Below are 18,100 nucleotides of genomic sequence, written 5' to 3'. Positions count from 1 at the left end.
AGATGACGAGAAATGAGTCTTTTAATCTGCCGGTTAGCCACGCCTACCATTATAGGGCTCTCCCGTCCCCAACAGGTGGATGACGTCAGCGGAGTCACGATTTCATCTGATTTAGTATGCAGCCCATTGAGCATTTAGACATATAGTTCTATCAAACGCAGCAGTTGTTTTGGCTTAAAATACAGCAGTTTCTTTTAAAGAGGAGTGCAAGAGCAGAAACAGCTTTTTCAGTCTTGTTTGTGTTTTCCACCATATATATATTTTTAGATAATGAATAAAAATTAAAAAGGAGGAATACTTCCATTTTTTTGTGAGTGAAATTTTCCCGAAATTATTTTCTTTATTTTAAAAGTATGTTATTTTTAAAATGAATTTTCTGTCTTCATTTTTTTTTTTTTTGTAATTCAGGATTCTCCAATTTTTAGTTGTACTTTACAAATTAATTTCCTCTCTTTTGTGTTTTTTAAATGATTATTTTCATGTATTTACGTATTGCTCCAATGCTTTTTTTCTGTATATTTCTTCATTCAGGCATAAAGGGCTTTAACTTTGACAGTAGCTGTGTATGTGTTGACAGCACGTAATCATTACATAAAAGTTCAAGTTTAAGCACGGTGCCCTGAGATAAAGAGCACAAAGTACGTTATGGGGCTGCCCCTTCCTCCTCAGCACGGCACACGTGACCACCCCGCCCACCGCACGTACCGTGACCCGACGTCCGGCGGTGGGAGAGCGGCAGAGCAGCATGGCCGTCCTAGCCGCCGGCGCTTTGCTGCCGCTGCTGGCCGCGGGCCTGTTGGTGGCGCTGCTGGCGCTGGCCTACAAGCAGTTGAGCGGCTACCTGAGAAAATGGGCCATGATGCAGCCCATCCCGGCCGTCTGCCGCACCTACCCCTTTGTCGGAAACGCGCTGGAGTTGAAGACCGACGCTATAGGTGAGGAAAGCGTGTAAAAAACTGACGATTCGGATATTTTTTTTCAGTATTTATGATTATTGTGAATTTTTTCCTGTTTTTTTTTTCATAATAATGGATGGGTTTCCCCTCCCTGATTTTTAATCGTGATTATTGTTCCCCCCATCCCCCCCCAAAATATTGTGTTTTAATGAATTTTTTGGGTGGTATTTTTGGTACATTTTTTTCGGGTCAAAAATATTGTACTTTTGTGAATACATTTTGGGGGGGGGGGGGGGGGTTGGTCAAATGAAAATAAAACAGTCAAAAATCTTGATTTTTTTTGGGGGGGGTATGATTGTTTTGTAAAACAATATTGGACTTTTTTGGTTACTTTTTTTTAATTTTTTGGTCAAAAACGGTCAATGGTCAAAAGGTCAAAACAGTAGATTTTTTGGGTAAAATAATAAAAGGGCATTTGGTCAAAAATGTAGAATTTTGGGAGAATTTTTTTTTTTTGTAAAAAAAAAAACCCAAAAACAAATAAAAAAACAATACAAAAAACATTGCATGTTTTTAGTTACATTTTTTAAAAGCTTTTTGGTCAAAATGGTTATTTTGCTTAGGGGGCAAAAATGTTGGATTTTGGTAAAATAAAAAAGTTATCTTCGGTCAAAAATGTAGAATTTTTTTGGGGGGGGATATATGTTTTTGGATTTATTTGGGCAAAAAAAAAAAGTTAACTTTTTGGTCGGAAGTTGTGATTTTTAGGAGGTCAATAATGGTGATTTTTTTTTGAGGGGTAAAAAAAATGGATTTTTTGGTAAAATAAAAATAAAATGGCATTTGGTCAAAAATGTAGAATTTGAGGGGGAAATATGAATCTTTGTAAAAAAAAATTTTTTTTTTTTAATTTAAAAATAAAGATGCTTTTGGTTACTTTTTTTTTTTGTTTTGTTAAAAAACAGTGGTTTTTAAAACCCTTAAATACCTGCAACATGAAGCAATTATCAGAAAATCCCCAAAATTGAAAAATAAGGTCCTAATGAAACCTTTTTTTCAAATTTGTAAAAAGAAAAGTCAAAATGAATATGTGTAATAAGCGCTCTGATATCTATAAGCCTTTGCTAAATTCTGTTCTTTTTTTATCTCATGGAACCTGCAAATGCATGTGTTGACTTGCATCCATCAAATTTTTTTTCAAAAAGAAATGTCAAAATTCTGAATTCGTCTCTAAATCATGAAATTTTAGGTGTATCAAATGGGATACATTTGGCAATATAGGGTTAATCATGATTATTGTGCCCTCCCCTCCCCCCGCCCCTCCAATATAATTTTTTTATATTTTTGGTCAAAAATTTACATTTTGTGGGGGGTGGTGTTGGCGGGATCAAAAATGTTGTACTTTTGGCAAATTTTTTTTGGGGGGGGTTGGTAAAATGATTTTAAAACAGTCAAAAATGTTTTTTTGGGGGGGATCAAAAATTTTGTACTTTTAGTAAAAAAAATTTTGGCAGGGGTTGGTAAAATGAAAATAAAACGGTCAAAAAGCTTGATTTTTTTGGGGGGAAATATGATTGTTTTGTAAAACAATATTTGATATTTTTGGTTTTTTTTTTTTTTTTTTAATTTTTGGTCAAAAACGGTGGTGAATTTTTGGGATCAAAACAGTGGATTTTTGGTAAAATAAAAATAAAAGGGCATTTGGTTAAAAATGTAGAATTTTAGGGGAAAATATGATTTTTTTTTTCCTTTTGTAAAAACAAAAACAAAAACAAATCAAAACCAACAAAAAACATTGGATGATTTTGGTTGCATTTTTTAAAAGCTTTTTGGTCAAAATACTGATTTTGTTTAGGAGGTCAAAAATTGTGTTTTTTTTTTTGTAAAATAAAAAAGTTACCTTCGGTCAAAAATGTCGAATTTTGGGGGAAAATATACGTTTTGGGATTTTTTTTTTTTTTTTTTGGCAAAAAAAGTTTTTGGTCAGGAATTGCGATTTTTAGGGGGTCAATAATGGTGATTTTTTTTTGAAGGGGTAAAAAACGATGGATTGTTTGGTAAAATAAAAATAAAACCGCATTTGGTAAAAAATATAGAATTGGTATTGGTAAAAATGGTAGAGTTTTGCGGGGTTCAGAAAATTTGGTGTTTTTGTTTTGTTGATTATTATTCATTTAGTAATAAATATGACTATTTTTTTGGAACGGGAAGTATGTGAAGCTGTTTTGTGGTCACTATGAGGTTGCTTGTGTTGCAGAATTCTTCAAGCAAATTCAGGGTTACACCGATGTATTCCGTGACGCGCCGCTGGTCAAACTCTGGCTGGGTACCGTGCCCTTCGTCATTCTCTATCACGCCGAGACTGTTGAGGTGAGTGACTGGCAGGAGTAGCAAATCTAGTCTTGTTTCACATTTTCCTATGTAACGCTGTGCCACATTGAAAAAAATTCATTTTCGACTATTTGGGGAAAAATGACACTCCGACCATTTACTTGTATTTTACTTTACATTTAACTGACCTTTCCTCAAATACTGCTGCAAGCTAAAACTATCCAGAGCTTAAATATAAATATATCTAATTATCTACTCATACTTCTGACTAGTGGTTTGGACTTTTAAGACTGCTGTATATGAATCCTTTCATATATATATTATGACCTTTTTTATTTTCAACCCTTAAAAGGCAACACATTGGCTGACATTGACGCCGTTAGATGTCCAATCCATTTTGTCTGGGAGGGGCAAGTGACTGAATGTTCAGTGTATCAAATTAGACATTTATTTATAATGTTATGAGAACATTACAAAATATACAATAATGATTGATACAGTATATATCTATTTTTTTTTAATTCAGATAAGTGGGAGAAAAATTCATGGATGATAAGAGTTGCTAAAAATGTTTTTTAAATCAGCAAAATTATGTGTAAAATTTTTTTTGGGTGAATTTAAATGAACAAAAATAGTCATTTTTTTTCTACCAAAGGTTAAAGGTCAACTTTTGAGCCCCCGCCCACCTTCCCTTAAAGGGTTAGACTAACCGAGATTTCCCCCAAATTTTGCCATATTTTTGTGTCTCATTCTGAGGTAAAAAAAACAAACAAAAATATACGCTTTTTTTTTTTTTTTAAAAACATTTAAAAATGAATGTTGAGTCAAAATCATATCAAATATTGTATGAAATCTTGTGTTTACGTAGCCTATCGTGAGCAACCCGGCCCACATGGACAAATCCGATGTCTACAGCTTCCTCCATCCGTGGCTCGGAACCGGTCTGCTCACAAGGTACGCCCTCGGTCGCCGTTGACGACGACGGACGTCTGATCCGTACGTGAACTGATGTCGACAGCACGGGCGCAAAGTGGCGGGAGCGGCGCAAGATGCTGACCCCGACCTTCCACTTCAGCATCTTGCAAGACTTCCTGGAAGTGATGAACGAGCAGGCCCAGGTCCTGGTGGACAAGTTGGCCTCGCGGGCAGGCGCCGGCCCCTTTAACTGCTTCAATTGCGTCACGCTCTGTGCCTTGGACATCATCTGCGGTCAGTTGGACCCTAGCGCGGTTTCTAGAAATAGTTCCGAACAAAATTTTCAACTGGTGGGGCAGAATCACTCGCACCCCAAAGCTAAGCTTCACGGATTGATTTTGCAGAAACGGCCATGGGAAAGAAAGTCTACGCTCAAAGCAATTCCGAGTCCGAGTACGTCCAGAGCGTCTACAAGTAAGTCCGTCGACGTGCTTGACGCAGTTTCGGGACATCACGCGCCATGTGTCGATTTTTCAGGATGAGCGATATCATCAGTCGCAGACAGAGGGCGCCGTGGTTCTGGCCCGACTTGACGTATAAATACTTTGGCGAGGGCAAGTTGCACGACAGCACGCTCAAAACGCTGCATTCCTTTACTTTGGAGGTAAGAACCGTTGGCGATTCGGGTTTTTGGGACGGAAAGGTTGCATTTTGGCCGCCAGGTGATCCGCGAGCGGGCGCAGAGTCTGAAGCCGGAGGACGAGTCGGGGGGCCGGAAGAGGCGAGCGTTCCTCGACATGCTGCTCCAAACCAAAGACCAGGACGGAAACGCTATGAGCCATCAGGACATTCAGGAGGAAGTGGACACCTTCATGTTCAGGGTCAATACTTATCATTTCTAACTGTTTCATTGCTAATTCTTTTTTATTCAATGTTTCATGATTCATGTTTTATTTCTACACTTTTAAATGACTGTTTTGCTCCTTTCCCCCACCCATTCATTATTTTATTTTTTTGTACTATTAAACACATTCACACACTTATTTGCTGCAATCTCTTTCTGTAATAAAGGCTAATTCATTTTTTACCCCCCAAAATTGACAGAAAATCTTTTTTTTTTTCTAAAAATTCCAAATTTTTTGATCAAAGGCTTTTTTTTATTGGACCAAAATCACACACAAAAAATTGACCAAAAAGCCAACATTTTGCACCAAAAAATTATCATTTTTTTAAAACCAGAAATACAACATTGTGGAACAAAAACACTTATTGTTCTACAAAAAATAAAATCATAATCTACCACCCAAAAAATAGAACATACAAGGATATTGATTACTATTTTTTTGTCAAAAATGTTGAATTTTGGTCATGTATAATGTTAGATTTTTGGTTTAATAAAATAAAACTACCTTTGTCCACCCCCCAACAAAATATGAGAACATTCAAAATCTTGGATTTTTGGTCAAAAATCTTGGATTTTTGTTAAAAAAATAAAATAAAATAAAACAACCTTTGCTTGCTCCCCTCAAAACAATAAACCATTCCAAATGTTATTGTTTCAGTCAAAAATGTTGAATTTTGGTAATAAATAAATACGTAAATAAAGCAACCTTTGTTTCCACCCATCACAACAATAGAACATTCAAAATGGTGGCTTTGTTGTCAAAAATGTTAAAAATTGGTTATGAAAAACGTTGGATTTTTGGTGTTAAAAAAAAAAAAAAAAAAGTTGAACTTTGGTTATGAAAGATGTTGGATTTTTGGTTAAAAAAATAAAACAACCTCTGTTTCCACCCATCAAAACAATAGAACATTCAAAATGGTGGCTTTTTGGTCAAGCATGTTGAAATTTGGTTATGAAAAGTGATAGATGTTTGGTAAAAAAAAAAAAAAAAAAAAAAAAAAAAAAAAAGATTAAAAAAATTCATCAAAAATGTATTTTTGGTCCAAAAAAAAAAAATAACCCACCCCTCAAAACAATAAAATAAAAATAAATAAATTTAAAAAATAATAAAATATTTTAAAAATTGCCTTTTTAATCGTAAATGTTGGATTTTTGGTTAGAAAAATAAATAAATAAATAAATAAAACAACCTCTGTTTCCACCCGTTAAAACAATAGAACATTCAAAATGTTGGATTTCTGGTCAAAAATGTTGAAATTTGGTTATTTTGGTTATGAAAAATGTTGGATTTTTGGTTTAAAAAAAAACAAAACAAATCAAACAACATTTGCCTCCCCCCAACCCTCCGCACCCACCCAAAACAACAGAACATTACAAATATTGGCTTTTTGGTTAAAAAAAAAAAAAAAAAAAAAAAAGAATTTTGGATATGAAAAATGTTAGATTTTTGGTTAAAAAAGAAAAAGATCAGAAATGTCATTAAAAGATGTCTATTTTGGTAAAAATAAATAAAGCAAGAATATTAACAAAATTGGCTTTTTAATCAAAAATGTTGAATTTTGTTGAAAAAATAAATAAAAAAAATACAACAACCCTTGTCAGCCCTAAAAAAAAAACCACAAAACAAAACAAACAAACAAAAAAAAAAAAAAAACGAACATTTGAAATGTTAGCTTTTCGGTCAAAAATGTTGAATTTTTGTCCGAAAAATGTTCGATTTTTGGTTAAAAAAAAACAACAACCTTTGTTTCCCTCCAAATCAAAACAATACAATGTTCAAAATGTTGGCTTTTTGTGTAAAAATGTTGAATTTTGGTAATAAAACATGGACAAATAAATAAAATAAAACAACCCTTGTTTCCCCCCTTCAAAACAATAGAACATTCAAAATGCTGGCTTTTAGTAAAAAATGTTTAATTTTGGTCATTAAAAATGTTGGATTTTTGGTTTAAAAAAAACAAATAAACTAAAACAACCCCCCCCCCCCACACACACACACACACACACACTTAAAACAATAGAACATTCAAAATGTTGGCTTTAATTCTCAAAAATGTTGAATTTTTGTTCAGGATGGGGTAAAACTGCTGAAAATGAACATTTTGGTTATTAAAAAAAGTTGGATTTTTTTTTTTTGTATGAATCCATAAATCTGGTTAAACCCCCAAAAAACAAACAAACAAATAAAAAGAAAAAGTTTTTTTGGTCTTTGGGGGGTGAATACGATTTTATGCAAAGCAAAATATTTGATTTATGGTCACAAAAGAAACATTTTTGTCCAAAATGTTTGCCTTTTGGTCAAAAATGTTTATTTTGAGTCAGCCATTTCTAGTCAAATTGGATTGAATGCGTTTCGCCGTCGGAGGCGGCGATACGCATTCATGACGAGGCATGAGAAATGCTAACGGTCGTCATTTTGATTTGCCGCGATAGGGCCACGATACCACGGCGGCCTCCATGAACTGGGCGCTTCACCTGCTGGGCTCTCATCCCGACGTGTGCCGTAAAGTTCAACGCGAGCTTCAGGAAGTGTTCGGTGACTCAACCTCTAAACGTGTTTGTTTGTGTGTTCGTAGTCCAGCTCGGGGCAATAGCGGAGCTGTGAAAATCCCAAAAGCCGGCTGATTCACTTCTCTTGCCTCAAAGCCCTCTTTTCACGCTCAGCCGTTTTCACACCAACTTCATATCGTTAGCCTAAATGCCTAAGTGCTATTTTTGTCCAATTGAGATTTCTGCATATTGTGACCTTCCGACTGCTGCCCAACTGTTTCTTTCCTAAGCCAATCCGAACTGTTCAAAACCAATCCTTAGTCATAAAAATATCAATTCACTTTGCAAAAGACAAAAAAATCCTAAAATGTTCAAATATGACTTTGGTCATTATACTATTGGGCTAATGGTATTAATCCAAATGATGTTAGGATAACTCTTCTATGAACCCCTTGATACCTGAATATCATACAACAAAGACATAAAGTATTGGAGGAATACATAATATATAAAATTAAAATAAAAATATAGAAAGTCAATTCATAAATCTCGCTAAAAATCAGAAAATCATAATTTAAAAAAAATAATATAATAAATATTAAAAATATTACCTTTAAAACATAAAATAATGAATGCTTAATTTCCAAACAATGAGAAATATATAAATAATCTCCTTTTTTGTTTATTTTTCACACTTTCAGCAAATTTATTTCCTTTAATCTTTTGTTTTATATTAATTATTTAATTTCTCCATTTTTTCCTGGTTTTCTTATTACACATTTTTTTTAAATTTAGGATTTTCCAATTTTAAAAATTCATTTTCCATTTATTATTATTATTACCTATGTATTTCACCATTTCTTAAATATATATATATATATATACAATATTATCATTGGCTGCCAAAATCATCCAAAAATGACGGCTGGCGAGTCAGTGTTATGATATACTAAAGTGCTTTTTTTCTTTTGTTTTGTGCGTCCAAAGGTGAGTCAGAACGCGTAGCTAGCATGGAGGACCTCAAGCAGCTCAAGTACTTGGAGTGCGTCATCAAGGAGGCCCTGCGTATCTTTCCCTCGGTCCCTTTCTTCGCACGTAGCATCCGCCAAGACACCAAAATCAGTACGTATAAAGCTACTTGAAATCCCTGATAGACGTCCAATCCATTTAAAATAGGAGGTCTAGCAGCACATTTGCCAGTCTCCCGCTTCAAATGGATTGGACGTGAACTAGCGTCAGAAGCGTGTCAAGACCTTTTGTAGCCCCTACCAACATGGCCTCAGGGCGACCATGTTGGTAGAGGTATTGTTCCCGTCAATGTCAATGCATTGACATTCAAATGAAGTCATAACTAGTTTATTTCTCAACTGAGATTATTTGATCAATGTCAACTATTTACTCAGTGGCTACCATTGACGTCACTAGATGTCTAATCCATTTAACACTGGAAGTCCCGGGTTTTTTTGGCTATAAAGATCAGAAAGGCATCAAATGACCCTGATACCAAACTTACTACTTGGCTTTGTCAAACAATAGACCACTCAAAGAAGCAATCTAAACCTAAACACTCCAGTGGAGTCGCTGCCTAGGTGTGAAGGGGGAGGGGGGTTCACTCTAGATAGCTGCAATTAGCATCTTGAATATAAGAGAGACGGGTGGACTTCTTGGTGGGTCTTGCAAAGGAGTTGGCTCACTCTCATGTGGGCACAAAGAAGGCGCAGAAGGAAAAATTGCTTCGGCATCAACCTCCAACACTTAGCCCTTAGAAAAGGGCAAAGTGTCATATGTCACCACATAAAAAATATTTTATTACACCGTCCCTTGTACACTAGGCAAACTGCAGTTTTTGGAATATGTAAAAAGGTTGTCCGCCCGATTGCCTGCCTGAGCGGTCCACTGTTCGACAAAGCCAAGGAACCCAAGGAAGGTTTTGCGAGTGTGAATGGGAATGACTAATGAGGACCTCAATGCTCACAAAAGCATATGCTGATAAGGGTCTAATGACCCTTCTCTGGATACAAAAGGGATTTGTATCAACTGACCCAATCTTGGTAGTTCAAATGTTAAAGTGGGAGGCCTGGCAGCAAATGAATGAACGTTCATTCGCTGCCATCCTCCCGCTTCAAATGGGTTGGACGTCTAACGTACAACTGACAGCAGAAGCGTGAAAATACCTTTCTCCTCCTCTTCCAATATGGCCGCCCTGAGGCCACATTCCCATCAAAGTCAATGCTTTGACATTCAAATTCAGTCATAATTAACATATTTCTCAACTGATTTTATCAATGTCAAAACATCATCTATGGCTCAATGGCTGCCACTGACAGCAAATGAACAAGTGTTTGTTGTTGTTTTATTTAGCTTTAGCTCTAGCAACAATAAATGAGTGTCATATGGAAGCGCTAACTAACTCAGTGGCTATTTACTCTATTACTCTCTTATTTACTAGTTACCAATGTCCAACCCATTTAAAGTGGGGAAAGCTAGCAGCAACTGAATGAACGTTCATTCGCTGCCATCCTCCCGCTTCAAATGGGTTGGACATCTATTTGCGATAAACTCATTACAATTGATGGTAAAAGCGTGAAAAGACCTTTCATCGCCCCTACCAAAATGGCCTCAGGGCGGCCATGTTGGTAGGGGAAACATTGCCATCAAAGTCAATGCATTGACATTCAAATTCAGTCATACCTAGCATATTTCTCAACCAATTTTATCACTGTGAAACAGTGTGTTAGTTACTCAATGGCTTCGCTAAGCGTCAAACGTCCAATCCCATTTGAAGTGGGAGGGTTGGCAGAGAACAAATTAACGTTCATTGATGTTTTATTTAGCTTTAGCTTGACTGAGTCTGCCTAGCAACAATAGGTGAATCTAATATACAATCTCAACAAATTTTATTTTGAAAATATTTTTGTGAAATTTTTGTTTTCAACTTTTTCAATTTTGGATAGTGGGAGCTGAAGGAATCTGACCTTCTAGCCAGACTGCAGGAATTGCGCCAGCCGAACCGCGGGAACCGCGCTGGCGCGGCTCCAACAACCCGGGCCGGCGAGTTCCCGACAATTTGGCCGGAAGGCCAAACTCCGCGCGTTCACCTTAGTCGTAACCCTTTGTACTGACCCCATTTTGAAAGGTTTAAAGAAGGCTCATCGAAAACAAGTTGACAATTTATTTAGGTCGCCAGCGATCAAAACGGCAAACCGACGAGATCCCGACAATCCGGCCAGAAGGCCAGAACTCTGCGCGTTCACCTTATTCTAAACCCTTTGTACTGACTCCATTTTGAAAGGTTTAAAGAAGGCTCAGCGAAAACAAGTTGACAATTTATTTAAGTCGACAGCGATCAAAACGAAACAGAAACACTCAGGCGGGGAGGCAAGGTCACCCTATTACACGTCAGCAAAAGGCTCCCCAGAAAAATGACCACGATTAGGTAAACATGCAGTCTTTTGAAGGCTCTCGCGGGGCAGGCTGTGGGCAGGAAGAAGGCTGTGTTTAGGATTATGAAGGATCAGGAAATAGTATTGGTTCTCGTATTTACTGTTTGATTATATTGTGTTAGAGTGTGTTAGAGTAATGCAAACAGACGGTGCATACAAGAAAAGGTACTATCTCCTTCAGAGCCTTCTTTTTTTGGCTCCTTTTCTAGACGGTTTCACAATACCCAGCGGCACCAACGCCGTAGTCCTCCCCTTCGCTCTCCACCGAGATCCTCGCTACTTCCCCGACCCCGAGGAGTTCCGACCTGAGCGCTTCCTGCCGGAAAATTCCACCGGAAGGCCGCCGTACGCATACATCCCCTTCTCCGCCGGCCTCCGCAACTGTATAGGTAAGTATATTCCTTCACTTCATGTTAATGCCAAGGCACGCGGCGTCACTCATCGGCCATTTTGCGTCAGGGCCTAACCCCTAACCTAACCCATAATTGAACCAAAAATAAATTCAACATTTTTATACATTTAAAAAAATGAATGAAACAAGAGGGATTTATTAATATATTCCTCCATTTGTATTTCTGACTCATGAGTGTCACTTAAGCCTGTAAACATCTAGCCTTATATACGGAATATCAGGGGTCCCCAAACTTTTTCCTGTGAGGGCCACATAACTTTTCCCTTCTCTGATGAGGGGCGGGGTCCGTTTGCAACAGAAAAGGTGTGACGATTGCAGGAATGCCTAAATGTAAAAATTTATTGTTTTTCAGAGAGCCACAATCAAATAACCCTTTCTGGATTATTCACGGAACAAAAGTAAATTAAAAAAAAAAAAAAACAAAAAAAAAACAATATAATACAATATAATATAATATATAGGGCTGTCAAAATTATCGCGTTAACGGGCAGTAATTATTTTTAAAAAAATTAATCAAGTTAAAATATTTAACGCATTTAACGCACACGGCCCGCTCAAACAGATTGAAATGACAGCACAGTGTCATGTGCACTTGTTACTTGTGTTTTTGGGTGTTTTGTCGCCCTCTGCTGGTGCTTGGGTGCGACTGATTTTATGGGTTTCAGCACCATTGTGTAATTTTTGACATCAACAATGGCGAGCTACTAGTTTATTTTTTGATTGAAAGTTTTACAAATTTTATTAGGACGAAAACATTGAGGGCTTTTAATATACAATTTCTATAACTTGTACTAACATTTATCTTTTAAGAACTACAAGTCTTTCTATCCATGGATCGCTTTAACAGTTAATAATGTTATTGTTATCTTGTTGATTTATTATTATAATAAACAAATACAATACTTATGTACAGTATGTTGAATGTATATATCCTCTTGTGTCTTATCTTTCCATTCCAACAATAATTTACAGAAAAATATGGCATATTTTATAGATTAATTACAATTAATTCATTTTTAAGCTGTGATTAACTCGATTAACATTTTTAATCGTTTGATAGCCCTAATAATATAATATAATATAATATAATATAATATAATATAATATAATATAATATAATATAATATAATATAACACTATTAATTAAATCGATAATAATCAAATAACCCTCTCTGGGTTCTTGACAGAAAAAAAGCCAGGAAATAAATAACACTATTGAGGGGGGAAAAAAAAAAATTTTTTTTTTTTGTTCAAAGGGCCGGACCCAATGTTGAGGCGGGCTGTAGTTTGGGGACCTCTGCTGTATGTGATACAGTGGTATGAAAAAGTATCTAAACCTTCTGGAATTTCTCACATTTCTGAATAAAATCACCATCAAATGTGATCTGATCTTTGTCCAAATCACACAGATGAAAATGCAGTGTCTGCTTTAACTAAAACCACTCAAACATTCATAGGTTTTCATGCATAGCATGCAAACAATGACAGAACGCGGAAAAAGATGTAAGTGAACCTTCTGCCAAAGGAGACTTAAAGAGCATATGACACGAGAAAAAAAGTCTTAAATGGCATTATTATGTGAATTAGAATCATATTTTGAGACGATTCGACTATATACAACAATTTAGCAAAACACAGATGACGAGAAATTAGTCTTTTAATCTGCCGGTTAGCCACGCCTACCATTATAGGGCTTTAGCGTCCCCAACAGGTGGATGACGTCAGCGGTAGACTTGGCTCATCGATTTTACTATTCAGCCCATTGAGGGGAAATTATTCAGAACGAGGAAAACGCGACGAAGAAAGCCGCAAAATGTCATTGTTTCAGTCTCTCTACTCCAATATTTTTACAGGATATTCTTTTTACCCAAGTATTTTTCCCCAATAGCTATATAAATGGCTTGAGAAGGACCAGTCAGCCCGTTGAGGGGGAACTATTCACAACGAGGAAAACGAGACGAAGAGAGCGGCAAAATGTCATTGTTTCTGTCTCTTTACTTCAATATTTTTACAGGATCCTCTTTTTATCCAAGTATTTTTCCCAATTGCTAAATAAATGGCATGGTCATGAAAAATAACAGTCTTGTGCTGAATGCAATATGAAATAATAAAAATGCATTTATTCAGGACGACATGGCAAAATGACTCCATAATGGTCAAAACTGTCGACTTCACCTTTACTGTCGCACCTCCCGAACGATATTTTATGACACCTAAATCGGACATATGTCATTTCCCTTCCCCGGCTTCGGAGAATGTAAACAAACCAGAAGGCGTGACAGCTAGCCGACATGCTAACCCGAACCGAGTGATGTTTCAAAGTCTTCGAAGCGGAAAATCACACATAGCTATCCTGGATTATTTGACATGACGACCCGGTTGTCGAATGTCTTAACGGCTCGGCAAACCGCCCGGCAGAGAGCAATTTACAGTTCGTTCCCCGGAGGAGGGTGGCTGGAGTTGTTGTGCAGCTAACAGTGCTGCTGCTAATGCATTAGGAGAGCTTTTTACATGCCTATCAATGATCAAACGTAAGTAGTCCTTCATTTAAAGGAAGTTTGTAGTGTTTACTTTGTAATCGCTGTATTCGTATTTGACATAATACAAAACACGATGTTTACTCACTTCCTCGTAAGTCCAATGGTCCCACAGTAAATATCCACGGTGAATGGGAACCTTTTGAAACTCCAAAAAGGCGCATACGCCTCTCCCTCCTACAGAATGATTTTTCTGCAGCCGTTTGGCTGGCGTGATGCGAAAAATAAACGTATTAATCCGCAAAATCAGCTGAATCCTTCGTCCTCATACACAACAGTACACTGTAGCGTGAAGAGGACGTCTTCTACCGTACGCGTCGCAGCGCCCTCCTCCTCAATGCGAGACCGAAGCCGGAAGTCACTCATTTTCCTGGCGCGGGATTCAAAAAACTAAATAAATATAGCGATCGCTTCCACACACATCCAAGCGGTCCATATCATTCAGGAGCATAAAATACCGCGTGTATTATGAAATAAACATGCCTTTACGTGTCACAGGCACTTTAAAGAGCAATTGAAACCAATTTTTACCAAACATTTGAAGTCAGGTGTGAGCCCAATAGCTGATGAGTGGTTTGAAACAGCCCTGCCCACTATAAAACACACACCTGGTAAAAAAAAATGTCTTGATGAGACGCATTGTCTGATGTGCATCATGGCTCGGTCAAAAGAGCTGTCTGAAGACCTGCGATCAAGGATTGTTGATTTGTATAAAGCTGGAAAAGGATACAAAACCATCTCCAAAAGTCTGGATGGTCATCAATCGACAGTCAGAGAAGTTGTCTACAAATAGAGTTTGGGACTGTTGCTTCTCTCCCAAGGAGTGGCTGTTCACCGTAGGTGACGCCAAGAGTTCAGTGCAGAATACTCAGAGAGGTAAAAAAGAACCATAGAGTGTCTTCTAAAGACTTACGGAAATCACTGGCACAGTCCAATATCTCTGTCCACACATCAAGTATATGTAAAACTATGATGTTCGTGGGAGGACTCCACGTAGGAAGCAAAATACATTACTGCTTGTTCAATGTTCGCAAAAAAAGCACCTGGACACTCCACGGATGTTTTGGCAAAATATTTTGTGGACTGTTAAAACCAAAGTTGAATTGTTTGGGAGTAACACACAACGTTATGTTCGGAGGGAAAATTGAACAGCTCACCAACATCAACACCTCATCCCCACCGTGAAGCTTGGTGGAGGGAGCATCATGATTTGGCGCTGTTTTGCTGCCTCAGGGCCAGGAGAACTTGCACTCATTAATGGAAGAATGAATTCAAAAGTTTATCAAGAAAAGCTGAGGCCGTCTGACAGTTGAAGCTAAAAAGAAGATGGATGCTGCAACAAGACAATGACCCAAAACACAGAATTTCGGAATGGTTTCAGAAGAACAAAATACATGCTCTGGAGTGGCCAAGTCAAAGTCCAGACTTGAACCCCGTTGAGATGCTGTGGCTCGACCTAAAGACAGCAATTCATGCCAGACATCCCAGGAATCTGACTGAACGACAGCAGTTTTGTAGAGAAGAATGGGTCAAGATTACTCCTGATTGACGTGCCAGACTGATCTGCAGCTACAGGAAGCGTCTGGTTGAAGTCATTGCTGCCAAAAGAGGGGGCACAAAATATTAAATGTGATGGTTCTCTTACTTATTTTCCCCCCTTCTGTCATTGTTTGCATACTATCTCATTAAGATATGAAAACCTATAAATAGGGTTGTTCCGATCATGTTTTTTTGCTCCCGATCCGATCCCAATCGTTTTAGTTGGAGTATCTGCCGATCCCGATATTTCCAGATCCGATTGCTTTTTTTTTTGCTCCCGATTCAATTCCAATCATTTCCGATATTTTTTCCCGATCATATGCATTTTGGCAATGCATCAAGAAAAAAATGAATAAAACTCGGACGAATATATACATTCAACATACAGTACATAAGTACTGTATTTGTTTATTATGACAATAAATCCTCAAGATGGCATTTACATTATTAACATTCTTTCTGTGAGAGGGATCCACGGATAGAAAGGCTTGTGACTTTGTATATTGTGACTAAATATTGCCATCTAGTGTATTTGTTGAGCTTTCAGTAAATGATACTATAGCCATGCCCTAATGCATGATGGGAATGGAACCATGACTGTGCGTAGTGCTACCAATTGATATATCTTTTCTGCGTTGGGAAATAACGTAAGGTGTTAAAAAAAGATCAATTGCTACCTTGCTTGCCCACATTGCTTCCTGTGATGTTTCTAATCGTAGGGAGAGTGATTGTAAGACTGTAGCCAATTAAAAAAAGGGTCCAAAGGCTGCCGAAATTCACTCTACTCATTTTAGCTGCCTTTTATCTCGCTATATAGATAAAACGGCGCCATTACAGATTGAGCGCGACAATGTGTGAGTGGGTCGTGCAACACATGCATTAATTGCGTCAAATATTTTAACGTGATACATTTTTAAAAAAATGAAATTCGCCGTAATCGGGATAAATTTCATAACTCTACCTTAAGCCTAAAATCTCTGGATGAGTGTAACATATTATGTCTGTAACGTTAAATACAATTAGAAAACAATTTAATTAAAATATATATATATATATATATATATATATATATATTAAAACAAGGCATGGCCGATATTTTCTTGCCGATTCCGATACTTTAAAAATGACGTGATCGGACCCGATCGATCGGCATCATCTCTACCTATAAATGTTAGGGTGGTTTTAGCTAAAGCAGACACTGTTTTTACATCTGTGTGATTTTGACAAAGCTCAGATCACATTTGATGATGATTTTATGCAGTAATTTGAGAAATGCCAAAGGGTTCAGATACTTTTTCATACCACTGTAATTAGATTCATATTGGTGAGAAATGTAGCCTTGACCCCCGTTCACCCATCTGTTTGGTTTTATTAATGTCCCGTCCCCAGCAAAAAGTGTACATGCGGTTATGCTGTTGTATCATCCCTACCAATATTGAGACCAAACCTACGCCCTTGTAATAAATACCTTCCTTTGTATTTCTGACGCAAGACGGTTACTTACGCCTTTAGACATCTATCCTTATATACTGTACATAATATCTTCGTTGGTGGCAGGTCAGCGCTTCGCCATCATGGAGGAGAAGGTGGTGCTGTCGTCCATTTTGCGGAAATTTCACGTGAAAGCCCACCAGTCGCGCGAGCAGCTGATTCCGACGGGCGGTCTCATCTTGCGACCCGAAAGCGGCATCTGGATCCAGTTGGAAAAGCGTGCCTGAAAAAAACAAGCATTTTTCATTCTCAAGTAGTGCCGCAAGCTAAAACTAACCAGTGTAAACTAAAACAGCACAATCGCATCACATTTTTTCTGCTCAATTGTAAAGATATTCAATGATCTTAATATATCATTAACAATAAATGAATGAAACTGTTGGTTGCCATTGACAGCAATAGACGTCTAATCCCTATGAAGTGAATGAACAAACGAATGTTAATTTTCATCCTGAGGAAAATCACCACAGTTTCAGAAAATTTTGAAACATTTTTGGCAAAAACAAACAAAACAAAACTCCTATTATGATATCATACATTTTTCCTTTTTCAGTAGTGCTGCAAGCTAAAACTGTCCATTGTAAACAAAATCAGCACAATTACATAACACAAATGTCCATTTTCTTCCTTTGGAAAATCACCATTTTAGAAAATACCAACATTTTTGGCAAAAAAACCCCCAAAACAAAACAAAACTACATTTTTGACCTTTTTACCTTTCAAAATGATCATTTTTTTTTTAAAAATGAAAAAGCCAAAAAAATGGGGAAAAAAATCTCATTCATCATGAAATAAAAGTAAAATATTTATAGATTTGACTAAAAATCAGGAAAAAAAAATATATAGATATATTTTTTTAATGAATTATTAAAGCTTCAAATGGATTGGACGTCTACTCATTTCATCTGACAGCTGAAGGACGACATCAATCATCTTCATTGTCCCTGAAAGGGTTCGTATTGATATCGGAAGGAATTTTGTGGTCACTCACGTACGTTTGGAAAAATTGTGCAACACTTTGATAACATGTGGAAAGATAAGCGTGTTGAAATTTAGACATGAGCAAATGATCTTGCGCTATCTCGCAGTTTCTCGCCCACCCGTTTATGCTTTGGCAGCGGCGCAAAGGTCGCCAAATCCAA

The 18,100-nt window shown here is 37.1% G+C and overlaps 1 protein-coding gene across 1 annotated transcript; it reads left to right on the top strand.

The window, feature by feature from the left end:
- The first annotated feature begins 596 nt into the window (after positions 1 to 596).
- LOC130920049 (cytochrome P450 4V2-like) lies at positions 597 to 17,929 on the top strand. Its single transcript, XM_057842880.1, has 11 exons — positions 597 to 935; positions 3,154 to 3,266; positions 4,096 to 4,181; positions 4,246 to 4,436; positions 4,547 to 4,616; positions 4,680 to 4,806; positions 4,865 to 5,023; positions 7,480 to 7,582; positions 8,524 to 8,658; positions 11,189 to 11,368; positions 17,025 to 17,929. Exons 1-11 carry the CDS (start codon positions 746 to 748, stop codon positions 17,183 to 17,185), a joined length of 1,515 nt encoding a protein of 504 aa, XP_057698863.1. The 5' UTR covers positions 597 to 745; the 3' UTR covers positions 17,186 to 17,929.
- Positions 17,930 to 18,100: the final 171 nt, after the last annotated feature.

Source organism: Corythoichthys intestinalis, chromosome 8, assembly GCF_030265065.1.
Source record: "Corythoichthys intestinalis isolate RoL2023-P3 chromosome 8, ASM3026506v1, whole genome shotgun sequence".
NCBI classification, from domain to species: domain Eukaryota; kingdom Metazoa; phylum Chordata; class Actinopteri; order Syngnathiformes; family Syngnathidae; genus Corythoichthys; species Corythoichthys intestinalis.
The sequence above is the reverse complement of the archived record's forward strand: the minus strand, read 5'-3'. Positions and strand labels throughout refer to the sequence as shown.

Bases quoted from the DNA above. Each gene is read 5' to 3' on its own strand.
- LOC130920049 (XM_057842880.1), top strand. From the start codon at position 746: ATGGCCGTCCTAGCCGCCGGCGCTTTGCTGCCGCTGCTGGCCGCGGGC. The intron at 4,182-4,245 runs GTACGCCCTCGG...TGATGTCGACAG, and splicing joins GGAACCGGTCTGCTCACAAG to CACGGGCGCAAAGTGGCGGG. The intron at 11,369-17,024 runs GTAAGTATATTC...CGTTGGTGGCAG, and splicing joins CGGCCTCCGCAACTGTATAG to GTCAGCGCTTCGCCATCATG.